The sequence below is a fragment of the Sus scrofa genome, chromosome 13, assembly GCF_054392235.1.
Source record: "Sus scrofa isolate SSC_HxYL_T2T_F1_AM1 chromosome 13, Sscrofa_HxYL_maternal_Yorkshire_Landrace_v2.0, whole genome shotgun sequence".
In the NCBI taxonomy this organism is placed as follows: Eukaryota; Metazoa; Chordata; class Mammalia; order Artiodactyla; family Suidae; genus Sus; species Sus scrofa.
In genome coordinates this window covers 219,532,879-219,560,400 of record NC_139395.1, presented here as the reverse complement: position 1 = coordinate 219,560,400, position 27,522 = coordinate 219,532,879, and the positions used below count along the sequence as shown (strand labels likewise).

At 46.5% G+C, this 27,522-nt stretch overlaps 1 protein-coding gene across 7 annotated transcripts in view; it reads left to right on the top strand.

Annotated features, from left to right (window-relative positions):
• Positions 1 to 27,522, top strand: part of DSCAM (DS cell adhesion molecule) — a 744,988-nt gene that overhangs the window by 128,642 nt on the left and 588,824 nt on the right. For all 7 annotated transcript variants that reach the window (XM_084992175.1, XM_084992177.1, XM_084992176.1 and 4 more), the window contains one exon: positions 11,009 to 11,155. In XM_084992175.1, the coding sequence (XP_084848301.1) occupies positions 11,009 to 11,155 (147 nt within the window). The remainder of the gene's footprint in view (positions 1 to 11,008; positions 11,156 to 27,522) is intronic.

The window sequence follows — 27,522 nt, the reverse complement described above, 5'->3', positions numbered from 1 at the left end:
GCAAATCAGTCAATGTCATACACCACATTAACTAAATAAGTCAAAAACCACGTGATCATCTCAATAGATGCAGAAAAAGCATTTGACGTTTACATACAAACACTTCAGTCAGTGAAAGCACAATACACACTCTCTTCAAGAACACAGTTGTTTACCATAATTAATCATATTATGAAGTCTCAGATGAAGTTTTAAAAAACTAAGTCATATAAAATATGTTCTTTTCTTTTTTTTTCCTTTTTACAGATGCACCTACAGCATATGGCAGTTCCTGGCCTCGAGGTCAGATTGGAGCTGTAGCTACCAGCCTATGCCACAGTCACAGCGACACCAGATCTGAGCCACATCTGTGACCTCTGCTGCAACTTCCGGCAGTGCTGGATCCTTAGCCACTACCTGAGGCCAGGGATCGAACCTGAATCCTTATGGACACTATGTCAGGTTCTTCACCTGCTGAGCCACAATAGGACCTCCTAAGGTATGTTTTTTGACCACAATAGAATTAAATTAGAAACACTAACAATAAGATATCTGTGAAATCCCCCAAAATTTGGATACTAAATAACACATTTCTAAATAATCTGTGTCAAAGAAAAAGCTGAAGATAAATGAGAAAGTATTTTGAAAAGAATACAACTACAATATCTGAGAATTTGGGGAATAGCACTAAAGTAGTGCTTAGGGGGAGAAATTTGTGGTTCTAAAAACTGACATTAGAAATGAAAAGTGGAGTTCCCATCGTGGCTCAGTGGTTAACGAACACGACTAGGATCCATGAGGATGCGGGTTCAATCCCTGGCCTTGCTCATTGGGTTAAGGATCTGGCGTTGCTGTGAGCTGTGGTGAAGGTCACAGACATGGCTCGGATCTGGTGTTGCTGTGGCTCTGGTGCAGGCTGGCGGCAACAGCTCCGATTTGACCCCTCGCCTGGGAACCTCCATGTGCTGTGCCCAAAAATGACCAAAAAAAAAAGGAAGAAGAAGAAAAAAAGACAAAAAAAAAAAAGAAATGAAAAATTGTCTCAAATAGTGATCTTAACTGCATAAAAAAAGAGCAAATTAAAATAAAAATAGCAAGAAGGAAATAATAAAAATCAGAGTGGAAATCATTATGTTATAAAACAGGAAGTTATAAAGTCAAAAATTGTTTCTTTGAAAAAACTCAATAAAATAAATAAAATTGATAAAATGGCCATACCTAAGAGGAAAATAAGAGAGAAGACAAAGTATAAATGTCAAGAATGAAAGAGGCTGCACTACTATCCTACAGCTATAATCAGTTACAACCATCAATATTCTACTGTAGTCATTCTACAGATACTTAAATTATAATAAGAGAATATTAAAAATATATGTATGTCAATAAATCCAACAATTTAGATGAAATGAGACATAAAATGCCAAAACTCATTGAGGAAGAAATAAACAGAATCGCCTCATATCTATTAAAAGAATTTGAATTAGCTCAGAAAGTTTTTTAAAAATGGGTATGATTTAGAGAGATATTGCAATAAAAACATATGCCATGGCTAGTTAGCACATAAAAAGATGCTTAGCATCATTAATCGCAAGGAAATGCAAATTAAAACCACCATGATGTAGACACCTCAACATGCTTAATTTAAAAGCAGTGACCAGAGCAGGTGTTTGTGAGAGTGTGCAACACCTGGGACTCTCGTAAACTGATGGGAATGGGAATGGGAAGCAGTGTGGCAGTTTCTTAAAAAGAGAAACACCTGCCATGGGTTCCATCCATTCTCTTCTTAGGTACTTATCCAAAGTGTGTGTCGCTACGGCGTTGTACAAGAATGCTCGTAGCAGCTTTCATTGTAATAGCCGAAAGGGGGTCAAAGCCCATCAGCAGATAAACGAGTAAACAAATTGTTAGTTATTCACACAAGTGGATGAAAAGGAATGGGTTATTGATAAAACAATAGCAGAGAGGAATCTCAAAATAGTCATGCTGGGTAGAAGAAGCCAGGTAAGAACATATGTGATCTAAGACCCCATTTACATAAACTCTAAGACATGCAAACTAATCCATAATGATGGAAAGCCCATGAGTGGGTGCCTGTGAAGGGAGTGGGAAGGATTACACAGGAGAATACGGAAACTTCTGGATGACGGATCTGCTTTTATCTTGACTATGGTGGTGGCTTCGTGGGTGTGGATATATGATAAAACATCAGTAAATGTGCAGAGTCTATTGAATGCCAATTTTATCTTATAAAGAAAAAGTAAGAGATAGCACATGTCTGACCTAAGGAGCAGTCTTGACGTCCATGTAATAACAGTAGCTAATGCTAGCTGCTCATATGCTGGGCTTCTCTGTACCTCTCTGGCCAGCCCACAACAGCCTCCTTAATTGTCTCCACAGTTTCATACACATCTTGCAAAATGGGCTTGAATTCCATTCACAGTGACAATGGTCTCAGGTGATTGTAGTAGGGATGGCAGTTAACCAAGCTAGTCTCTCCAGTCCTGTGCCCTCTGAATTTGAAACTGAAATCTGGAGAGAGAAATTTTGGAAACTCTGGGCCAGGCACCATCCATCCTCCAAGCAGCCCAGAAAAGCAGAGGAGGCTGTCTGGGAGAGAAGAGAAGGATGAATCCAGAATGAGAGAGACGGGCTGTGGTCCTCTTCCCCAGACCCCTTGCTCTTTCAGAGCCCCCCTGTCTTCAGAGGACGTCTCCTGTTTCAGCTTATGGTGACTCAGGGAGGCTCCTCTGGCCAAAGTCAGAGACACTCCGTGAATAAAGAGATCTCGTGCTAGATGCTGTGCCAGGTCCATAAAGATGTTCTCTCTTTTTTTAAATTTATTTTTTATTGTTATTTCCCCCAACACACACTTTTTTGTCCCACTGTACAGCATGGGGACCCAGTTATACATACATGTATACATAATTTTTTTCTTCCATTGTCGTGCTGCGTTGTAAGTATCTAGACATAGTTCTCAGTGCTACACAGCAGGATCTCCATGTTAGTCCATTCCAAAGGCAATAGTTTGCATCCATTAACCCCAAGCTCCCAGTCCCTCCCAGTCCCTCCCCCTCCCCCTGGGCAACCAGAAGCCTATTCTCCAAGTCCATGATTTTCCTTTCTGTGGAAAGGTTCATTTGTGCTGTATATTAGATACCAGATATGAGTGATACCATAGGGTGTTTGTCTCTCTTTCTGACTTACTTCACTCAGTGGGAGAGTCTCTAGTTCCATCCATGTTGCTGCAAATGGCGTTATTTCATTCTTTTTTATGGCTGAGTAGTATTCCATTGTGTATATATACCCCATCTTCTGAATCCAATCATCTGTCAATGGACATTTGGGTTGTTGTTTCCATGTCTTGGCTATTGTGAATAGAGTTGTAATGAACATGCGGGTGCATGTGTCTTTTCTATGATGTTCTCTGCTTGAACTGCATGGCTGTGTGAAGTAGTTATTATTCCCATTTTCAGATGAAGGAAGTAGAGGCCCTTTTGAGCCTGGTGTTGGCTGTTCACAGGAGTTGGGGTTGGGAGGCCCGTTGAGCTCAACAGTACTGGGCCTGTGTCTCATTGTTTTTGGAGTATTCTGTGCTCCTTTTCACCTTTGCTCTTTTCCCTTTTTCCTTTCTGCCTGCTGGGTCCCTCCTGTCCTTCAGGATGAGCTCAAATGCCTCCTTCCCTGAAAGGCACCCAAGTTCCATCCTTCCCCAAATGCCCATTACCTCCAGCTCCTTTCAGTCTTGGGCACTTTAGTCTTTGTTTTCTTCTAGTTGTTCTGCCATGTGAATTTCCTTTCCTTCTGCAGCTAATTATTTCATAAAGTGTGAGGATGTCTTTAGTCCCTGAGACAGGGCTTGGCATGAGGATATGGTCAAGATGTAACTGATTATTTAAGAAAATTCCCAATTTATTAAGTCATCAGTAACAAAATAAAAAAGCAAAAACCCCCCCAAAATGAGCAGATTTCTATACAAGTGACGCTGTGCGTGGGGTCACATTTTTCCTCAGATAACCATTTCTCCAACAGGAAAGGGATCAGGCATCAGCCTCCTACCTGCCCAGAGCCCCCTGGTGTTCCCGAGGAATCCAGCACATGGACGTTTGTTTACGCTTCATCACTTGGAACTTGGGGTCCAAGGGGATTAGGGACCATCTGAATCCAGCCTGTCAGAAGAGGACCTGCCTTCTTGGCAATGCCCCATCCTCCAGGCTTCTCCTTAACCCTCCCTCCCATCCCCCTCACCCTCTTACTGCTGCACAGACACAATTGGGATCAGGGCTGACTTCATGGAATGGCGCCCTGTGCCGAGGGCCCTGTGCTCAGACTTCAAGCTCCCACTGCCGTCTTGAAATGTGCTTTTATCTGTCATTTGTGTGAGTGAAGTGTAATGGGACATGCTCTCGGAGGCCCAGCGCTTCAGCTCCTGTAGGGTCCTGAGGCATGCCACCCCTGGCCGGTGGAAGGGGGTCCTCTGCTCCCCCTTCCCAGGCTCTAGGTGCCCCAAGTCTCATTTTTACCTCCAGCTTCCTAACCCTACCCAGTGACTACTAGCTGCCTCTGCCACCCAGGGCCCAGAGCCCTTCCCAATCCCCTCCTCCTTGACCGTCAGTGAATGCTGGCACTCTCTGCATCTGGATGGAGGCCTGGGCAGGGGCAGGGTGGAGTGGGTGCACACACTCTGAAATGGGCATGGTGGAGGCTGCCCCAAGCCAGCAGCAGCTCAGTGCATTAGCAAGAAACTTGGTATGGATAAGCTCCTTGCCCACCTCCCATCCAGAGACCATGGATGTCCAGGCATGGAGGTTACACCCCCCCTTTGGGGTCCCTTGTCCATCGTGGGTTGTGGCAACGTGCGTGTGGGAAGGGGAGACTGCTTTTCCCATCCCTGGTCAAGGGCGTGGCACACCAGCACAGCAACTGACAGGAAGCAGGCCAGGCAGCTGGGGGACTGTGTCACCAAGGCCTGAAGTGGGGTCCTGGGAACCTGGGAGGGTCTGCATTATCCCTATGTCTCAAGGAGTACAGTGTTAAGTGGAAAAAAAAAAGTGTTCAAAGGCCACAGAAGAAAGACATTTTATTTTCAATATGTTTTATTTTATTTTATTAATTAATTAATTTTTTTATGTATTGTCTTTTTGCCTTTTCTAGGGCCACTTTCGGTGGCATATAGAGATTCCCAGGCTAGGGGTTGAATTGGAGCTGTAGCTACTGGCCTACGCCAGAGCCACGGCAACGCCAGATCCAAGCCGCGTCTGCGACCTACACCACAGCTCATGGCAATGCCAGATCCTTAACCCTCTGAGCAAGGTCTGGGATTGAACCCACAACCTCATGGTTCCTAGTTGGATTCGTTAACCACTGCGCCACGACGGGAACTCCTATTTTCAGGATGTTTAGTGATACTTTTCCTCCTTTTCAAATAAGGGCCCTGGATTTTCATTTTGCTCTGGGCCCCACAAATTATGCAGTTGACCCTGTGTGGTTAAATTAATCTTCACAGCAAAATATGAAATAGACTATTCCTTATTTACTAATACTTACGTTGTAAAGGTTCTTCCACTTCAAAGGATGAAGTTTAAGGAGAGGGTGGGTATTGGCAGTGCAGATGGGCTGCACGGTCCCTTGCTCAGTATGTATGCCTGACTTTCCCCCAAAGTCCCGTCGCTGTAGTTCCCCTCTTCCGGTCCTCTTGGCACTTTCGATCTTAAGAAGGAGCTCTCGGCTTGTAGACTTGACGGAGGGCACTGACATGACTATGGTGGTCACTGTTGACAGCCCTTGAGTCAGGCTCCCCCAAGTCTGTGGGCTGGTGCTAAGAACTCAGATTTGCAGCCTTCAGAGGATTGCATGTCCCTGGAGCTGCTGCTTGCAGAGAGTTGGGGATGCCTGGGAATGCCGTGCCCCTGGGACCAGCCCCAGGCTAGTGACAAGCTATCAGAATACAGAATTCCAGAAATTCCCACTGTGGCACAGTAGGTTAAGAATCCCACCGCAGTGGCTTGGGTTGCTGCGGAGGGGCAGGTTCAGTCCCTGACCTGGTGCCGTGTTGTCCTGGGAATTTCCGTATGTCACCAGTGCGGCCATAAAAAAAGAATACAGAGTCCCAGTTCCTGGCATGGAGGGGGCGCCCTGTGGTTTAACATGTTCAGAGCCCCGTCGGGATCAGGCTGGGGCTTCCTCTGAAGTGCTCCCTGGCTCCCCTGCTTTTCCTGCCTGCCTTGCCTCCCCCAGCCTCTCACCGCCTCCCCTGGGAGCATGTCCTCAGCCCCTCCCTTTGCCCCTGCTCCTCATCTCAGTGTCTGCTCCTGGGCGGCCCCCAGCTTAGGGCACAGAGCGCAATGCCTCAGTAACACTGGCTTGTAAAGAAATGCCAAACACACTTCCAACAGTGATTCGTTCTGGCCTGATTTGGGTTTCTGTTCCATGCAGTCGGTCCTCAGTGTCCCCAGGCCCAGATCTGTGGATGAGGAGGGCTGAGTGTACTACCCCAGGCTCTGCAAGGGACCGGAGCATCCATCGAATTTGGTATCTGCGGAGGCTGGGGGAGCCTGCAGCCCATCTTCCATAGTCACTGAGGGAACGACCGTAATTAGTATTTGGATGTAGATCGAAGACTAAATCTACACAAGTCTCTTGCAAGGCTTACGATGACCCTAGAGATGTAGGTTATGCTGTGAAAGTCACATCCCAATAGTTAGAGGCGTCGACTTCTTAAATTATGGGCACCTCAGATATAACATATTAATTTCCCAGTAATAAGAAGGAAATCACTAATGGGGACCCAAATTGCTTTTTTGGAAAAATAGATAATGGCTGTAAATTCAAATGCTGATGAAACATTCACCTATAGTCAGGTTAGAAATACTTTCAAAATAGAAACTCTCCCAGAGTTCCCATTGTGGCTCAGCGGTTAGCGAACCCGACTAGCATCCACGAGGACACGGGTTCAACCCCTGGCCTTGCTCAGTGGGTTAAGGATCCAGCATCGCCATGAACTGTGGTGTAGGTCATAGACGTGGCTTGGATCCTGCGTTGCTGTGGCTGGTAGCTACAGCTCCAATTCGACCCCTAGCCTGGGAACCTCCATATGCCGAAAGTGCAACTCTAAAAAGACAAAAAAAGGTGGGGGGGAAGTTCTGTGTTTTCGCACATTCATTCATCAAATGGTGATTGAGTACCTTAATATGTGCCAAGCGTTGGGAGACGTTGTAAGGTAAGTTTTTCAAGGGCTGGGTGCATGGTCTCTCATTGCGGAGTGAAGGATCTAGGGAGCGGAGTGGAGAACCTCCATCCCCATCCCATCCTCTCTGAGCTGGATGGGGTTCAGGTGCCATGGTTGTAGCCCTGCTTGCACAAGGTCCGGCTGGGGCTGGCTTGGAGGATGGGGAGGAGGCAGAGTCACAGAGACGGTCACCTGCGATTGCTGCAGTGGTCCCCGTGCTGAAGAGGAGAGGACGTGCCGGAATGTTGCAGGTCCCCAGGCCTGATGGTTCTCAGGATGTGGGATTTGGGGTCTGAACAGGGAAGGTCCCCAAACCCAGGTTTGTGAGTCCAGTGACGAGTCCCGGTGCATGACGGCATCCTGGCGGGAAGGCCCTTCCTCCATCGCTCCTGGGCATTCTCGCTCTTCTCTGCCCTTTCCTGGCTGAGACAGAGAACTTGGCTCCTTTCCCTTTCCGTTAAAAATCCCCTGCCATCTGTGGCATTTGTTTACTGAAGGTTTGGGAAAACGGAGCGGTTTATAGCTTAGAAACAAACATCATGCAGACAAGCACACTTAAATTGGACGCGTACACCTGCTTAGGTGGCCCAGACCCCGGATATGGGCTCCTTGAGGCAGGCCTTCCCTGTGTGGTCCTGTCCCTGCTTTCTTCTCTTCTCTGCCCCCTTTCCTGTTGTCCGTCTTCCACTCTCCACTGGGACCAAATTCTCATTCATGGGTGAGTTTGATCAAATTCTCACTCATGGATGAGTTTGATCAGTTGCTCTGGTTCTTTGTTGCTTCTTTCCAACTTAGGACCACAGACCTCCTCTCCCCCCAAAGGGCTGTGTTTTCCTGTGCAATCAGTTTTCCCTTCTGTGCGTAATGATGATGCTTCTGGGGTCAGGCTCCCGAGTTCCCTGGGGACCTCGTGCAGATGGAATTGCCACCCGGACATCACATAGTACAGAGATGAGGGTCTCAGACGATTCCTAAGCTTCTGAGTCTCCCTGGCTTGAGATAGGAATGAAGACAATTCTCCAAATTGGGAAGTCGTTAAAGAACTAATATTAAGTATTGAGACAGTTCTCTTACTGATGCTCTTGCTAAATAACACATTCTGCTAGGAAAACGTTTAGCACAGAGCTTGCAACCTGTCTTGGAAGTGCTTCTTCTAGAGCATTATTTACTCTGGAAGAAGCCTGTTATAATGGAGATTTCCCTTTAGAAACTCACTCTTATCTCTGTTGGTATATTAATTCCTTTTGAAATTAATTTCATGGCCAGTTTTCTTGACACATATTTGTTCAAAAACTGACTGAAACGTTAAGAGAGCTGATTAGATGGGAAGATAATTTGTCTCTGTGGCTATCTTGGGAAATCGCAGACACACAGAATTCAGACTTCGAAGACCTTCCTGGAGTTCCCATCGTGGCTCATTGGTTAACAAATCCGACTAGGAACCATGAGGTTGCGGGTTCGGTCCCTGGCCTTGCTCAGTGGGTTAAGGATGCAGCTGTGAGCTGTGGTGTAGGTTGCAGACGTGGCTTGGATCCCGAGTTGTTGTGGCTGTGGTGTAGGCCAGCGGCTACAGCTCCAATTAGACCTCTAGCCTGGGAACCTCTATGTGCCTTGGGAGCAGCCCTAGAAAAGGCAAAAAAAAAAAAAAAAAAAAAAAAAAAAAAAAAAAACCACCAAAAACCTTCCTATCCCAACCATTTCATTTCAGATAAAACTGGAAAAATCAGGCTCACAGCCGTATTTATAGAGCAGTAGAGCTGGAGGGAAACATAAACTGGATGAGACAGCCCAAGGTCTCCTTATCCTGGAGGCAGGGGTCTTCCACACGCCGGGAGAAGGGCTCCACCATCTCCAAGTAGCTTTATCCAACTGGGCATGCAGGCATGGCTCTGGGTGCTCTGTCCTCATGAACTGATTAAGTCGGCACGGCCACTTGCTTGGTAGACACTTTAATTGAAATCTCCACGATACAGTAGCAAGAGCACTTGCTCACTGTCTAAGCAGTAGGGTCTGGATTTGCACCCCAGCAGCTGGGCTTGCTGGATGGGCCCTGGACCTCAGCACCCCCTGCCTCGAGCCCAGACATGGGTTTGTGGAAGTGCCCTCTGAGCACTTCCTGGGCCATGCCTGTTGGTGGGAGGGTTGGGCAGCCTTTCTTCTCAGCATCCTTTCCTCAGTGATGGGGAGCAAAGGATTGTTTTCAAAACAGCTTTACTACTGTTGTAAAAGAAAGTTCACTTTCTGGAGTTCCCATTGTGGCTCAGGGACTGGTATCCATGAGGATGTGAGTTTGATCCCTGGCCTCGCTCAGTGGCTTAAGGATCCAGTGTTGCTGTGAGCTGTGGTGTAGGTTGCGGACATGGCTCGGATCCCTTGTTGCTTGGCTGTGGTATAGGCTGGCAGCTGTGGCTCTGATTCGACCCCTAGCCTGGGAATTTCCATATGCAGGTGCAGCACTGAAAAAAAAAAAGACAAAACAAAATCACTTTCTTAGAGTTATTTTATTTTTATTTTATTTTTTTTTTGTCTTTTTTGCTATTTCTTGGGCCGCTCCCCCGGCATACGGAGGTTCCCAGGCTAGGGGTCGAATCGGAGCTGTAGCCACCGGCCTACGCCAGAGCCACAGCAACGTGGGATCCGAGCCACGTCTGCAACCTACACCACAGCTCACAGCAACGCCGGACCCTTAACCCACTGAGCAAGGCCAGGGACTGAACCCGCAACCTCATGGTTCCTAGTCGGATTCGTTAACCACTCCACCACGATGGGAACTCCCACTTTCTTAGAGTTATTTTAATTGTCACATCATTTCAGGGATTCCCAGGAGAGGTTGCCTTTCTCGATTTTTAAATTCCTTTTTTTTTTCCCCCCAGCCTTGGAGACATGTTTATTTTACCAACTTATAGGAGCACTTATATTCTGAGAATAGCTAAATGGTTTCAGAAAAAAGCCACTGAAAATGAATTCCCCTGAAGGGAGCCGGAATTCCAGAGTAAATGGTGGTGGTAGGGATTTGGGGTATTGAGAGCTTTGTTTGTATTTATTTATTTATTTTGATTTAATTTTATTTTTATTGTAGTTGGTCTACAGTGTTGTGTCAATTTCTGCTGTACAGCACAGTGACCCAGTCATGCATATCTATACACTTTTTCTCATACTACCTTCCACCATGGTCTGTCCCAAGAGACTGGACTGTGTTCCTGGTGCTGTACAGTAGGCCCTCATGGCTTATCCATTTTAAATGGATGGTTTGCATCTACTTGCCCCAAGGTCCCCATCATCCCACTCCCTTCTCCTCCCCCTTGGCAACCACACGTCTGCTCTCTATGTCTGTGAGTCCGTTTCTGTTCTTGTAGAGAGGTTCATGATTCCCATACCAAGTGAAGTAAATCCGAAAGAGAAAGACAAATGCCATACGTGGTCACTCGTGTGGAATCTAAAATATGGCACAGATGAATCTATTTAAATTCCTGTTCTTGATAGTCTGAAATATTCCCCTTGATCATCTGAGGACACAGAGGGACGATTCCCATTATTGTAGCTTCTGTTTGGGAAACTGCTTCCAGGTGCAGATGCATTTGGTGGTAGATGAGCTGGGTATCGGTGTACACGTGCCCTGTAGTTCTTGGTGTATTTATTGTTAACAGGATGAAAGTCTTCAAGACGTGAAATGGAGGCTTCATATTTTTTTCCAACATATATGCTGGGTGTCGTTACTCTGTGTCAGATACACTGTGTCTTTGGATGAACTGCTCTGAGAATGCGCCCAGGTGTGTCACCAGGGCCCTCTTCTCTGCCTTCCAGTTTTACGGGAGCCCTATACAGTCCGTGTGGAGGACCAGAAAACCATGAGAGGCAATGTCGCGGTCTTCAAGTGCATTATCCCCTCGTCGGTGGAGGCGTACGTCAGCGTCGTCTCGTGGGAGAAAGACACCGTCTCACTCATCTCAGGTAAGCGGCCTCGAGTCGGGTCTCCAGCTCCGCGCATCGCAGTGTGAATGAGTCTGCCTCAGTTGGTGCGGTTTTCTCATTGAACGTGGTATCAGCGTTTTCTGCTGGTTTGTGTGGCTCCGCTCACTCTTCCGTGAATCCAGCGATGGATAGCGATGGACAGTGGCACTGCGTGTGGAAGCATCGCGTTACTCTTTGAAGGAAGTTTTGGTTTTATTTCTGCTCCTGGAAATAGGGACGTAGGATTATTGCGTCTCTAGAAACCTCAGGACTGCTTTTCTGCTATTCTCTATAATCTGGAACCTGGAAACCCTGATTTCTTACTGTTCTCACCCTTTCAAATGTCTCTAGAGTCATGTGGTATCTCTAGTCTCTTTGCTTGAAGATTCTATTTGGGGTGTGTATTCAGCACTGAAATACATATATTTGTATATGTAAATATTCATACATAAAAATTTTCCTGGTTTCTTTTTGGTAGCTAGGAATGATACGACTTATCTTCCAGTTTCTAAGAAGCTGCGGTGGCTCTTCTCGTGGTTTTTAAGCTGGGTCCTTGCTCCTTACCTGGAAAGGCCCGCCGGCTTATTTTTCCCGCTTTGGATAGCGACCTTTGGATGCTGGAGGCAAAGAGTCGTGATGTGCAAGGAGGTGGCACAATGCGTTATAAACAACTGATTTCCTTTACATGTCCTTGTGCACTTCAATGTAGCTCTTGAATACACCAACCTGTGTCAGTTTAGAGAGATAAGAAATTGGAGCTGGAGTTCCCTGGTGGCTCAGTGGGTTAAGCGTCTGGCATTGTCAGTGCTGTGGCGTGGGTTCCATCCCTGGCTGGGGAACTTTGTAGGCTGAGGGCAAGGCTAAAAAGAAAAAAAAAGAAATTGGGGCATTCCCATTGTGGCTCAGCGGTTAACCAACCCTACTAGCATCCCTGAGAATGCGGGTTCAATCCCTGGCCTTGCTCAGTGGGTTAAGGATCTGGTGTTGCCATGAGCTGTGGTGTAGGTCGAAGACATGGCTCAGATCCCTTGTTGCTGTGGCTGTGATGTAGCCTGGCGGCTACAGCTCTGATTAGACCCCCTAGTCTGGAAACCTCCATATGCCGCCAGTGAGGCCCTAAAAAAACAAAAAGACAAAAAAAAAAAAAAAAAAAAAGGAAAGAAAAAGAAATTGGAACTAACTCTCATGGTGACAGAGCATTTTTGGCTTTTGGCTTATTGGTTTGCTAGACAGTAGGTTGTCTAGGTTACTATTGCAACAAGGACCATTAAAAAATCATTAAACCATTAAAAAGTTCAAGTCAAAGATTAAATCTTTGGTCCTTAAAGCACATTACAGTAAAGTAGGATGTGATAGATGTTTTCAGCTTTCCTTAATATCATCTTCACAGTGAATTTGAAGTTCCTCACACATCACTGAACAATAAATTCCTTGCTGTTACATTGATTAATCATAGTAATTTGTTAACTTAGAGTATTGGAAAAATACTAAGCTTAAGACCTGAAATGTGAGCGCAGTGATCAGAATAGAAATTCACCTGTGCCATTTTATTTGTCACTTTTGATTGTTTAGCAGCCTTAATTGCTTTCTTTAGAGGGTCATTTTAGTTTCCTGACAGCAGGTGGAGAGGTTGGATGACATGTCAGTCTGTCCGAACCCAGAATCAGAGTTGAGAGCATGTGAATATACAGGGCAAGGGCTTGTGGGTTCGGAGAAGGAGAGAAATTGGGGCGATGTTTGCAAATTTCCCACACGCAGGGGCCTGGGCTCATGGAGCCTCTACCCTCTTATCACAACATCCAAGATGCGACCTCCTCGTCTGCCCTGGAAGGGGAAGAGAGCCAGGGAAATGACAGACTGCCTCTAAGTGCGTCTGTGTGGAGGTGACACCTGTCACTTCTGTTCATATTTAATCAGCGAAGCAAGTCACATGGCCATGTCTGACTTTAGTGGAGCATGTGCCTGAAAGGAGAGATGGGACATCTGGGTGAGAAATAGAAATACCCACCAGAGGTTATCTATTTGTATACGTACCTCTATCCTTGTGTTTCCCAGGTATCTCTAAGGCGATGTGCTTCCATGCACGTTTTACCATTTTGTAATCTATGCGAATTTGTTTCTCCTTCTGACATGGACCTAATTAAAATGAGAGGCGTTTTATATCTGGTAAGTGGAGAAGATGCTGACGTGTAAATGGACAGTTGGTATCTTGCTGATAACTGCTGACCCCACGTTCTCTCATCAGTCGCGCCGTAGAGCTTTTACCCTTGGGCAAAATGTTTAAAGCAACGCAGCATGGATGGTGGCTAAGCACTGGGCTTTTCTTTTTTCACAGGAGTATCAGAAAACTAATATTGTGCATGCTTTCCCTCATTAAAGAATACGAATCTAGTAAGTTTCATTTGTTTGTAAGTAAGCCATTTAAACGAACACACGTTATTCCCAAGATGCTCCACAGGGGAGAGAGAGAGAGAGGGAGAAAGAGAAGGAGGGAGGGAGGGAGAGAAGAGAGAGGAAGAGAGAGAGGGAGAAAGAGGGAGAAAGACAGGGAGAGACGGAGGGGAAGAAAGGGAGGAGAGAGAGAAGGAAGCTGGGGTGGAGGGGGGGATTGAGCCATATGGTAGTGGCCGACTTGAGAAAGCGCTGAGCAGTTCCTGTCGTGGCTCAGCAGAAATGAATCCAAGTAGCATCCATGAGGTTTCGGGTTTGATCCCTGGCCTCACTCAGTGGGTTAAGGACCACAAGTTGCCGTGAGCTTCCGTGAAGGTCACAGATGCAGCTTGGATTCCGAATTCCTGTGGCCGTGATGGAGGCCAGCAGATGCAGCTCGGATTCGACCCCTAGCCTGGGAGCTTCCGTAAGGTCAGGAGAGGGCCCGGCTGGGGTCCCTGCTCCAGGGCTCGCGCAGGCAGTGGCCTGTGTAGATGAGGCCTGTCCCGGATGATGTCTGGGTGCTACTGCTCAGCCTCACGGGGCCAGAGCACACCTGGGGGTTCAGAGAAGCCAAAGCTTGCTTTTAACAGGTGAGTCTTGAGACTCAAGGCCAGGGCTCTTGCAAATCTTGGCTAAGATAAGTGAGTATCTGCTGTCTAGGCTTTCCTTTCCAGTGGAAAAAAAAGGCTGGCATGCTCCTGTAAAAAGAAGCAAGATTTCTATTGGCACAGTGTACTGATGTTGCCGCTTATCTGGGTTCAGAGAGTGAAGGGCTGGGTGGGTTCCTGCAGGGGTGAGCACCCCAGGCAGGGTCTGTCTTGTCCAGAGGAGCAGGTGGTGTCACTGGCTACCCGGACCAATGAGCACGCAGTAGCTTAGTGCATGAATTAGGCATTAGATCCAGCACTGATTTCTTCCCAGGGCGGTTTGAGTTGGCCTGATGTGGACTCGGGAATCAAGTTGTGCCTCTTTGTCCTATGAAGTCATTAGATCACTGATGTTAAGAAAGTGAATGAGTTCATTCATCTTGAACAATCTTTGGAAGGAACACTTGGCTGGTTTTGCCACAGGCTGAATGTCTGCTTCCCTTTAAAATTCATGCTGGGGAGCTCCCGTTGTGGCTCAGTGGATTAAGAACCTGACTCGTATCCATGAAGATGCAGGTTCAATCCCTGGCCTCACTCAGGTTAAGGATCCAGTGTTGCCGTGAGCTGCAGTGTAGGTCACAGATGTGGCTTGGCTCTCGCATTGCTGTGGCTGTGGTATAGGCTGGCAGCTGCAGCTCTGATTCCACCCTTAGCTCGGAACTTCCATATGCCGTGGGTGCGGCCATAAAAAGAAAAAACTTCACGTGAAACCCTAACCCCCAAGGGATGGTATTTGGAGGTGGTGCTTTGAGGGGTGATTTGGATTAGGTGAGGTCATGAGGGTGGGTCCCCCGTGATGGGATTAGTGTCCTGGTCAGAGGAGATGGGCGCTCTCTGTCCAGCAAGGGAGGACACAGTGAGCAGGTGGCAGAGTGCAACCCCAACTCCGAAAGCTCTCACCACCCCCACTGTGCGGCCACCCTGACCCTGGACTCCCGCCTCTGAACCATCAGATGCAAATGTCTGTTGTTTAAGCCATGGCTTCTGTGGTATGAAGCTAAGAGAGGCCTAAGGGAAGGCCTCTGTGATCCCCCAGGGGCAGGAAAGGCTCGTCGTGTGGGATGCCGCGCGGCCCTCCTGGGCTCCTCACCACCCCACCTGGGCTCCTCATCTGGGCTCCTCACCGGGGCCACAGGACACCTCGTGGTTGACCTTCACTCTCAGCCTCTGACACAGGGGATGGCTGATGGATAGGAGGCTCTTGAACGTGTGGGGAGAAGATGCCTCGGGCACAGTCGCACACCGTGCATGTAGTGTCCTCACTTTATAGGCTGGCTCCTGACTGCTGCTTCTTACTGACTGAAAGGAGCCGGGAAGAACAAGCAGAGGGGGTCTGAAAGCATTTTTAAAGCACCTTTATCATTCTCTTCCACTAAGCGAAAAAGGAGAGCCTTTTGCATATCAGATGTTAATGTGGCCCCTTAAACATGTCCTTGTTTGGGTCGGATGTGAGCTGGCATCGTAGGACCCCATTCTGGAAAAGAACAATATCAACAGCTTTGCATTCAGATCTCTCTCCGTGGCTCCTTGTGAATTTCTTCCCCATGGAGGGGCCAGCAAGGAGAGAGCCCCATGTTGGGTGTCTGTTTCCCCTGATAAAGTCCTGAGACCCTCCCTGGGGGTTCAGCTCCATTTACATCAAAGACTCAGCCCCAGGGTAACCGGATTTGGAAAATGGAAGAGGCAAACATTTTACATTCCCAGAGGATCTGCCTCCTCTCTAGCTAGCACTGGCCGTTTTCTGTGATAGTATTTCCCATCTGAACGCTTCTATTAGTGACTCCAGGAGAATTTATCTCTCAGGGTCCATGAGTTTGAGTCCAAGGATGATTTTCTTCTTCCTGCATTTTGAGTATAAGTGAACAATTTTCTGCCCACATTAAATATCACTTGATCTTAGCCAAAAGGCCGAGAAGCGATGCCCACATTAAATATCAAAGGAGACCAACTTGTCACTTCCCGGGAAACATTGGTTGTGGTTTGGGATACAGTCTTGGGGTCTGTCATCACAGATAAGGCGGGGCTGGTGCCCTAAGAAGCACCCCCTCCCCAGGCCCCTGGCAACGCTTCTGCCTTTAGGAAGAGATGGCTGTGCTGTGCGGGGCAGGAGTGCCATGCGCCTTGCAGTGGTTCTGCCCATGGAGGAAGGGAGCGTTTCACAAAAGACGTGATTGTTGAAGAAAGTTTTTGCATTTTAGGGTGGAGAAAATAATCACCTAGTAGGTATGAAGCAAGGTTTTCCTTAAGCACGTTTCAGCAGACTTAAAACTAGAAGCAGATTTGCTGAGATGTGTTGCCTTTGGAAGGACAGAGGAGCCCAGCTGTCGGGGGGCTGGGAGGGAGAAGCTGGGGGTGACACGGTATCTGCGGGCACACAGACTGCTGTGTGCCCATCTTCCCTCTTTTTCAGACCCTTCCATTTTAATTTTACTTTTAGTCACTGAACATTTGCCAGGCAATCTCCTACATAGCTGCTCAGGTTGCCGGGGCAGCAAGACCCCGTTCTGCCCTCAAGGTGCTTATGAGCAAAAGGAAAGAGATTTAAGGAGCTGACCTACTGTCTCACCTGAAAGCTCCACCTTTGATTTTTAAGGCACCGGAGAGTTGCAGAATTAAGGAAGCATCTCTTTAACAAATTCACTAAAAATAAATTTACGGGACCAAATGGAAACTGTAGGAGAAATTACCTGCCTATCTACCTATCTATCCATCCATCCATCCACCCATCCTTCCATCTCCCTATCTGTCAATCAATCTATACTGATTTTCAGCAAATGGAAGCCTCATTTCAAACACTGGAAATTATTCTTAGCACAGAAGGTGTGTGGCAGACTGGCATGCAGAAGGTGGAGAGGTGTAATATTGTCACTCTGCTACAGTTTGGGGAGTGGAATAACTGGAAAACACATTCCATGTGCAAGTTTATGGGAAGGGAGGGTCCTGCTCTCTTTCTTTATAAAAACCATTAATTGATTGTAATTTTGCCATTTAAGTGCATGCTCACTAAATAGGTTTTTACAGGTCACTCTACCGCCCCCTGAAAGTCATTAAAATTACAGCGTTGTTTGCGGATCTAGAGGAAGCTCACAGGACGGTGAGAAGGCTCCTGTGAGATGATGAGCCAAACCCAGAATTCCAGAAAGGACCACTCAAGACCTGGGAAGACTTAGAGCAAGCAGAAAGCTGACTCTCAGCCTTCAGGAAGAAGACAAAGTCCCACTCTCCGAATCAGAAACTGCATTGTAGATTCTAGCCTGAAACAGACAAAAGTAGGCTTCTGATTTCTGAACTCCTGAGCCAGGGAGATCAGCCCCCAGCGATTGACATGTTAACGCAGTAGTTAGGCAAGGAAGCAGCCAAGACAGTGTGGTGGCAAAGCTTAGCTTGGAGCCTCTCTAGAGTAGAATGGATGTGTGTCAGGAAGGTGCTGGATCCTTAGGTCAGCCTGAAATGGCCCTGTTTCCCACCCCAGGACAGCAGGACACACATTAGTGGGGTGATGTAGGGGAAAGTGTCTCCTTTTCATTTTGCCATGGCTTCCTCATGGGAAAAAGTTTGTTCCCCTCCCAATAAAATAGCAGGATATTAAAATCACAGATTGAATATTCCACTTGGCAAGCCAACTACTGTCCAAGTTATCATCTTTCTTCTTAATCTCATAGAATGCTTGATGGTGTGTGTGGGTGGGTGTGTGTGTGTGTGTGTGTGTGTGTGTGTGTGTGTGTGTGTTAGGGTCTGCCATGCACAGGACTTCCAGACCTCTGCACGCAGTTGTGCTGTACTCACCCCTGGGGGTATCACAGCATAAAAGGAGGCAGCGAGATCACCGCAGGGAGGCGCACATGGGGAGGAGTCTGGAGGAAGTCAGGAGCAAGCTCCAAGAGTGCTTTCTGCATCGAGTCCCGGGGATGCCCTTAATCCCCCAGCAAAGAAGCGACTGCAGATGGACACAAAACACCATCTACCAGGGAGCTCATTACAGACTGGGTGCTCAAAATTTGTCCTGAGGCTGATCATGTAGTCGTGTGCCTGTGGTGTTCTCAAAATCCCAGACTCCTGGAAGAAAGCAGGTGTTCAGCACACAGTGTTGCTCATAGAGTTCAGCATGGTGAGCTTCTTATCCATTGCAGGGGGGACATTCCCAGAATTCCAGTTCCCAGTCACCAGCCAAGGGTCATCTTCACACCAGGCCTTTCTAAGGGCAGCAATCTCAGACCTACGAGTCAGCTCGTTTCTGTACAATGTAACTTCTTCCATGCTGATTTTCCTGATTTTCACTCCTTTTTTCACTCACTTAACAATCAGTTTTTGACTATGCCCAGCACCGAATGTTGGAAAAATCAAGTGAATATGGCAGCCTGTGCTTGGAGGACCTCAGCATCTAATATCCGCATACCCACAGCCTCAGGCAGAGCTCACCTCAGCCTCTCTAGTGCCCCAAATACGCTGATCCAGATTCTTTCCTGGCTCCACTTGAATGTCAGGATGGTTTCATTTTATGGTCATTTTACATCCACCTCTTAGGGGTCTTCTGCCCATTCTCCTCTTTGTGTTCAGTTCCTTCTGGACGTTGAGAAACAGATGCTGAGCCGATCAGGTGTCATCTGGACCCAAGTGCATTTTCTGGGCTCTTGCTCGTCTGTGAGATTCATTTCAGGAAAGTTAAAAGAAATGAGAGGATCATTCACAAAATATTATCAGGCAGTGATGGCAGTCGTGCTGATAATATTATCATTATCATCAAGCCAGAATCAGATGTCATGGATAGAAATTTGCTCAGGCAACGTGCCCTGGTAAAGAAAGTTAGGATTCAAAATCTCCAAAGTGTAGTTTTTGACATGGAATCAGAGGTCAGCGTGAAATCAGGGTTAAGACCTGAGATAAACATGGATTCTGTGGGCTTCTTGGTCCTGCCTCCTAGGGACCAGGTGGGCAAGACCAGGTGGAAGAAAGTCCCTCACCGGGCAGGTGTGTGTCAGGAGCTCCAGGAACCTCCGGACAGAGGCACTGCAGTTGTCTGCCCTTTGTGGCGTCCCTTCCAGGCGGCGGGGAAGGACATGTAAACTTGTAGCGCCCTAGGCTTCCTCCTGGGAGAATCCTGGTCCATGTAGTTGCTGCCATTATCTTCTCCCTGCTGAGCCCACTCGAGTCCGTGTCCGCTGAGCATTCACGCTAACTCGTTTTGACTGCCCTTCATGGCTTCTCCAGATTGTTGGACGTTCCTGCCAACCTTTTTGTGTTGTTGAAACTGGCTTTCCCAAGCTTTTCCTTGACGTTCTGAAGCCCCCAATCCCAGCCCCTCGTGGGTCTGCCCTGTAATGTTCAAAAGATGACGTCTGTTTAGTTCATGGAGTCTGAGACCTGCTCTCTCCCAGGAGCCCTCCTTCCTCAAACATCACGTCCCCTGTCTTTCCTCTCGCGGGAAGAGATGCTCCTGTCTTCCTCTGGGTGGGATGAGGACTCTCGAGAGGACACCAGGCGAGTGAATTAAGGGCCCACCCTACTCCAGTATGATCTCATCTTGACTAAGTACAGTGACCTATTTCCCAGCGAGATGACATGCTGAGGTCCTGGGAAGGACACGGATTTGGGAGAGCACTCTTCAGCCCACTGCCTTAACAAATGTCTTCCGTTCCTTTTTGACCTTTCCTCACACATCTTTCACATCTTTCCATCTCCTGCTTGACGCATGGTAGACCGCCGATAGATGTGTATTAAAGGAGATCCTTACAGCCGTTTTTAACGGGAGGAAACAAAAATCTGCAAGCCTCAGGAGAGTGGCCAGAAGTGCCAGTGCCCGTCTGTTCCTGTGCTGTCCCCCAGCCCCGCCCCAGCGGTGTTAGAACGCCAGCTGGCAGCCACCCCATCAGCTGCTCCCCTTCAGCTGTGTGGCGCTCACACGTGTGTCACACTGGGCTGGGGGCCAGGATGGGACAGAATCAAGATGGTCTGGGGCCAAGACCCAGGGGCTGTAGGCACAGTGCTTGACTTGCATTTTCTGACCCTGCCAGGGACTGAATTGGGTGTCCCTTCCTCACGCTGCATAGGGTCTGACCCCCAATGTGGCTGTATCTGGAGATGGGTCTCACGTGGTAATTACGGTTAGGTGAGGTCATAAGGGGTGGGCCCTGGTCAGGAGGACTGCGGCCTTCTGAGAGGAAGACAGACATGTGAGCACACAGCAAGAAGGAAAGTGGTCTCACTGGACCCTGACCGTGCTGGCGCCCTAGACCCCGACGTCCGGCTTCCAGGGCTGTGGAAATAAATGCCTGCTGTTGAAGCCACTGAGTCTGTGGTATTCTGTAATGACAGCCCAAGCTGACTGACATGGGTAGCAGACATATTCAACTCACGTCTTCTTTTTTTTAAGGCTGTGCCTGTGGCATATGGAGGGTCCCAGGCCAGGGGTCAAATCCGAGCTGCAGCTGCTGGCCTACACCACAGCCACAGCAACACCAGATCTGAGCTGCATCTGCGACCTACGCTGCAGCTCACGGCAACTCCAGATCCTTAACCCACTGAGCGAGGCCAGGGATTGAACCCGCATCCTCATGGATACTAGTCTTGGTCTTAACCTACCAAGCCACAATGGGAACTCCATCAACTCACTTTCTGAATCTAGTTTTGCAGTTTCCGAACTCCGCATGTTAGAAACTTCCCCACTCAACTTTCTGGGTCGCATCATGTGCAGTGAAGCAATCTGATGACAACGAGCACTCGTGGTTTTGACAAATGATGCTGTTTTCAGGTGCAGTGGATTCTTTGGCATCTCAGGGTCCTGTGTTTCCCTTCTTCAAAGGGAGGGTGGTTATTTATTAATGGAGAAATGAATAATGCAGTGACCCCCCCTTATCCATGTAGGATACATTCCAAGACCTCCCGGGAGGCCTGAACCTGCAGAGGGCACCAAATCCTGTATATACTGTTTTCTCCTGTGCCTACATACCTATGGTAAGGGTTAATTGATAAACGAGACAGAGTCAGAGAATATGCGACTTGCCAGAATCACTACTCTTGCACTTTGGGGTTGTTATTAAGTAAAATAAGGATTACTAGAAGCAAGAGGACCCCTCAGTGACTGATGGGTGGGTAGCTTGTTTGGTGTAGATGCTCCAGACAGAGGGATAATTCACCTACCCTGTGGGGTGGACCGGGACGGCACAAAGTTTCATCATGCTACTCAGAACAGTGCACAATTTAAAAGTTACGAATTATTTATTTCTGGAATTGTCCATCTAATACTTTTGGATAGCAGTTAACGGTAGATAACTCAAACCTGGAAAGCAAACCTGCGGATATGGGGGAATTATTATAAATTTCCCAAATGACTAGCAGTCTAACAACTCACATGCAATAAAAATTTTCCCCCACACACCCCATATTCCAAAATCATTTCCAAGGTAACTGAGTTTTTATTGCATAAGCAGTCACTTAGTACGGAAACATCTACAACTAAGCCATATGTGGAAATCTGAATGTGCTGTGTCCATTTACAGAGTATTTCATTGTGTTTAGCTTCTGGAATAGTGTGGTGATGGCCAGTAGTAACTGTGCAGAATTGGGCCGTAAGAGGATTGAAAATCTCCAGCACACATCGCCATGCGGGTGGGGGGAGGGGGCAGCTGAGATGTTCTGCAGAGAAGCTGATGAGCAGATGCAGTGATTAAGGAAACATAGACTCACACGACTCTCCCATTGTGTCCTGTGCTCTTGCAGGGAAGGTTTTAGGTTTCTGCCCATCTTCCACTTTGCTGGGTCTGCATGAGGCCTTGAGTTTGAACGCCAAGAAACCTGACGTTGGGGCCCCAGTTCCACAGCTGTGAGAACAGCAAGTAACTGCCTCTCTGTGGAACTGGACAGAGTGTTTTTATAAAGGTTAGAGGGGCCTAGAAAAGTGCCCCACACGTCGCACGTCTTCATCCAGTGCTGGGCTCACACTCCGCTACATCATCAGAAGGCACGAGGATGGCGTCTGAAGCCATTGTCTGGGTCCCAATTCCACAGACCAAGCCGTGACCTTGGGATAACCACAGCATCTTTCCAGCCCTCAGTTTCCTCAGCCTAACATGCATGGAGCTTAATAAATATTTGTTGAATGAACATTGAATGAGCAAATTTACCATCAAAATGGTGGTGCTGTCTTCTTTCAAATTATTCTTAAGCCTTTATGGAGAGATTTTACTTTCTCATACATTTTTTTTTTTCCTACTCCCACCAAGTGCAATTTCCCATCAACCTCTCCTCCCAAGGCAAGAGGGTCTGAGCAGGCAAATCAGACGTAAAATGGGATTTCACAGCTGGTTTTCACTTGTAGATATCCAAATCCCTAATACTTAGTGGTCCCAAAGCAAAAGCTGTCCCCTTTTATTTTCATAAAATGTTTTTATTTTTGTAGCTGCCTTACTGTTTTATGCTGCGGTATCTGTTAAAATATAGTACTAAGTCAGTGAAAATCCCTATATACCAAGGCATTTAGAGACACTTTATAGATCCACAGTCAAGCCATTGTTCCTGAGACATTACTTTTCTTGTTTATCTAAAGGAAGATACACCTACAGGCACATGCATTGGGTAAACACAGTGTCAGCTGTGTGTGTGGCTGCTGTGTGTGGGTGTGTCTATTTCAGATATGGGTCAGTGTGCTGCAGCTGTTTATGATGTTGCATCTGAAGATTGTAGAATTTCTGTGGGGAAGAGCTTAGAGTATCCTTAGGACCTGCAGGGCGGAGCCCTGGCAAGGTCACAGGTTGAGCAGCAGGAAGGGCCGCTGCCCAGCAGGCGGGTTCACCCACGTGGGCCTGGATGAGGATGGGGGTGCTGCCTGGACCATCCTTCCTGCTCTAGCAAGAATCAGATTTTGCATTGGATCATTATTTCTTGGAGGAAGAAAGAGTCACTGGGGTAGTGAGTGGCAAAGTGGGGACTCAAACCTGGGATTTTGTGTCGCTGTTTTTGAACAAGTAATTTTTAGCGCCTTCATTACTCTCATTTAAATATTTCCTATATGCCTAAGGCATTGTTTTCAGAGGTGACATTTTTAAAATTACATGACCCACTTAAAAAGGCACAGGTGAGGAAAAGGCACACAGATGTAGCATTTAAATACAGGTTTACTGTATTGAAGGTTGGGCAGAGATTAATGGGGTACTTTTAATTATTGATTTAAAATAAGTTTGTTGAAAACTGTATGTCTCAAAATGAACCATTTTGAAATAGATTTAAAATTCTAAGTTTCTTAGTTTTATTTCAGTACTAAATAATTCAAATGCATTTGATGCAAACAACATGTTGTGTATCTGGGAATGTTAATTAATGGTTTCTGAGAAGAAAACTATGAAAGAATATATACATATTCCTTTATGGATATAAATGTCCTTAGGTCAGTGTTTTTGACTTTTTTTTAGATCAGGGTTGTGCTGAGGAAGGGATGAACACCATGGACCAGGCGATCCTCAGAAGAGCGCATAGCGCCCAAACCCACATTGATTCCAGGCTTTCCTCCTTCCCTTCACCCTCACCACCCATCTGCACTCTCCCAACCCCAATCTCTCTTCCCTAACTCAGCTTAACAGGCTAAGCCCTGTGACGGATGTTGGACAGCCCCATTCGCGCTCTCAGTTTTATATTGAAACTTGCAGCCTCTGTCTTTCTCTGGTCTCTTCTTTGACCTTGCTCCCTTTGTTCCATCTCTTTTACATGCATTTTTTCCTCCCTCTGGGCCCATTCCATTGTACTAGTAACTTTTACCCCAACTTTTCTTGTACTGGGAAAAGCAAAGAGTTTTTACAAAAAGTCCTTCATCAAGTCATTTCAAACTACAGATGATTTTAAGAAAGAAAAGCCATACTGAGATTCCCCCCTCCCTAATTAGATGGTGAAATTTTTTAGTTCTTGGCATTGTTAGCTGTTTGAATTGAAACCCTATCATTGAAAAACCCAAAGGAGCTCAAAACAGAGGGAGGCCATTTCCCAAAAGGGAGAGCAGCCAGGCCCAGCCCTCCACGGAAAGCCAAGGCACACACATTCTGGGTGCACGTGACGCATGTGCAGCAACAGCTCTGATGTCCAAGTTCAGGAATTTGTTCAAAAATTATTCTAGGACTCAGGATCTTTTAAAAAAATGTCTATACTACACGTCACTACCATGAATACCCAAATGTTGAAGAAAAGTATATTTTAGCCTTGCAGATCATTTTTAAGCGATCCACAGAATAGATTCAGGGCCCACAAACTTTGCATTGTTATTTTCTGTCCGTCTATGTCCCAATCTGTGTCCCGGTTTTTCCCTTTTCTGCTGAATTCTACTGCATCACTTGCCATTTAATAAGGGGAAAAACATGCCAATGTATGTTTTAATCATGTCGTCTTCTGCTGAATTATGCTGCATCTCTTGCCATTGAATAAGGAAAAGATATACCAATGTACGTTTCAATCATTTCCTCCCCTGTTGAGTTCTGCACTCTCCCATCACTAAATGAAGAAAATCTAAACGTCTTATTGCTGGCCTTGCCTTTAATGATTCTGCAGTGAAAGGTTTCCATGGAACTCTGAAGTCGATTTTAGATGTGAGACACACAGAACCTCTGGTTTCTTTGCTGTATTAATGTCGTGACCACATGACTTCAGGTTTATTTCTCTGAATCTCTCACTCTCGTTTAATGGGTTTGGATTGTTGAAAAAAAGACAAATACACACACACACACACATATAAGATCTTCCTTTATCAAAATTATCAGAATGTTTATTTTAAATACCTTTAACTTTACATTGAAATTTTAAAAAATATTGTGGATAGTAAGTTCTTACATAGTTATTAATCTTTAAAGAAAAATAATGAAGTTGGGAAACTAATTTCACATATTTTAAATATGTATCCATTGCACATTTATCACTGATAATCTCAAACCTTATACCTGTTTGCTGTGCATGGGAAAAATACACCCAAAGTTGCTTTTATTTTAGATTCAGTATCTAAGATTAAGCTACTTTTCACTAATGGTGGCTATTAATTTGTAGATATTTTATATGTACCTGTGTGAAATAGTTATTCAGGAGTAGAAGGGGAAGGCCTCTGGACGTGTGATTTAGGATATTTCTGTTTTGGAGGGTGTATTGAAGCAGAATGAATGTCAGACATTTTAAACCCCCTGTGTAGCAACAGCGGTGCTAAAGGGGATGAGATTCAGCGTACGTAAAGCCTCTGTAGAAGTCTTTGTATCAGGAGTTCCTGTCATGGTTCAGAGGAGATGAATTTGACTAGCATCCATGAGGACGCAGGTTCAATCCCCTGGCCTTGCTCAGTAGGTTAAGGATCTGGCATTGCATCATTGCCGTGAGTTGTGGTGTAGGTCAGAGATGTGGCTTGGATCTGGCGTTGCTTTAGCTGTGGTGTAGGCTGGCGGCTGTAGCTCCAATTTATCCCTAGTCTGGGAACCCCTGTATGCCTCAGGTGCAGCCCTAAAAAGACAGAAAAAAAAAATTCTTTGTATCAGGTTGTTACATAGTATGCAAATTCCAGTTTTACAGAGAAGTTTATTTGTTAATAACTATCTTTTGAGACCAAAATCTAAGACTGGTGGGGAAAAAAAGAGCAATTTAGAATGCTCTTTTTCCCTTAACTTAAATCTGGGGTATTTACCCTTAGCATGAAGTCCTTTTTTAAAAGGTTCAGGTGAGACAGAAACTGTAAATTAGGGAAGGTTATTTGAGGTCAGTTACAGAAGTGCAGCTACGGAAGTGGAGGTCCCGTAAGGGGCTGCACATCAGACGGAAATGAAAGCAAACCAGAGGAAGAAAGCAAGAGCAGGGGGTCACCTGGATACGCTTCACTCTGGGCACCCTGTGCTCTCTGACGGCTGCGTGGTTGATTTCCTTCCCCGCGCCAGCCTGCTGACCTGCTTTGCGGACGGGTTTGTGTGGATCTCACCCATCTGGCCGTCCTAAGCGTGCTGCCATTTCAGCCCCGTGGTCGGGAACAAGTATTCTCTTCCTCGTCCTTATCAACAGTAACTGGACACAGCAGAGGCCCATTTGCACACCTTCCTGCCATGCAGTGGAGTCAGAGATGCAGCCTGCTGGAATTATGCTTTAATGAATGCAGACGTGTGTGTGTGTCTTTATGCATGTATGAGTGTTGGCGTGGAAGTCATGACTTTTTTACTCTTCGTAGCAGACATTAACCAACATCTAGTTCTTTAAAAAGCCCTTATGGTATCTGTGATTTGCTTCAAATTCATCCGTTCCGTGGGGGTGGACTGCAGCACGATGTGCCCGTTGTTAAAATGGATGACGGATGCGTGGAGGTTCATTAGACCCATTTTTGTTTTCTGTGTGTGTTTAAAATATCCTATAATGAACGCCTGGGAAAGCATACCTGTGTAACCGTAATACTTTTATTTGAACCTTCCAAATACACAGTTAAACATGAGCAATTGGCACATCATCAAGCCAGGAATAGGCAGATTATGAATGTCATAGTTTAAAAATTAATGATACATTAAGTGAAGTGTTGTTTTCCCGCTGGTTATGAGCTCTGAAATTCTGGGACAAGACTAGAACCATAAAAATGTCCTTTAAATTAGTGGTGCTTTTCCAAGTTGAGAGTGTTCCCTCTCAGTTAATAAAATGAGATGTTTTCGGCCAGCATTTCTCAAGCTGTGTCCATGGTAAGGCTGAGAGGATGGGGAGAAGGTCACGTGGATTCTGGGTTCAAAGTTTCTTAGGAAATAATGTGTTATATCAACACAGTTCTTTCCTGTGGAATCCTGCACCATACATCCTAATCAATCATGGCATTAAACAATTTTTATTTACTTTTATTTTCTTAGATAACCCATGATCCCGCTTAGAATGCAATTTGGGAAACACTGCTTTAGAATCGAAGGCAGCTAAAGACGCTTTCTGTAACAGTAGTGTTATTTTAAGCCTTAGGATCCGTGATTAAAGATCAAGTATGAGGTGGACACTTTGATGGGAACAAACTTCACTCACGGGTGGAACAAATCTGAAAATTCTGCTTTTCTAGACTCCAGTTTATAGATGTTTCCGACATTGTATTGGAGTCAGACTCGGTTTTGCGTCTTTCTGGGCATCATTTTTACTCTTCCACTGTAAAGCAGACACCGCCCTGGCCACCTCCAGCATGGCCAGGTCTAGTGCAGAGCGAAGCATCGCTGATTATTGGGTGACAGCAAATGGGAACCGGCCATGCGTGGTCCTCATTGGGGGCAAGGACCCCTACGAGGGACAGGCCTGGAGAGGGAGGGCTGAGAAATGGGTGGGGCCAGT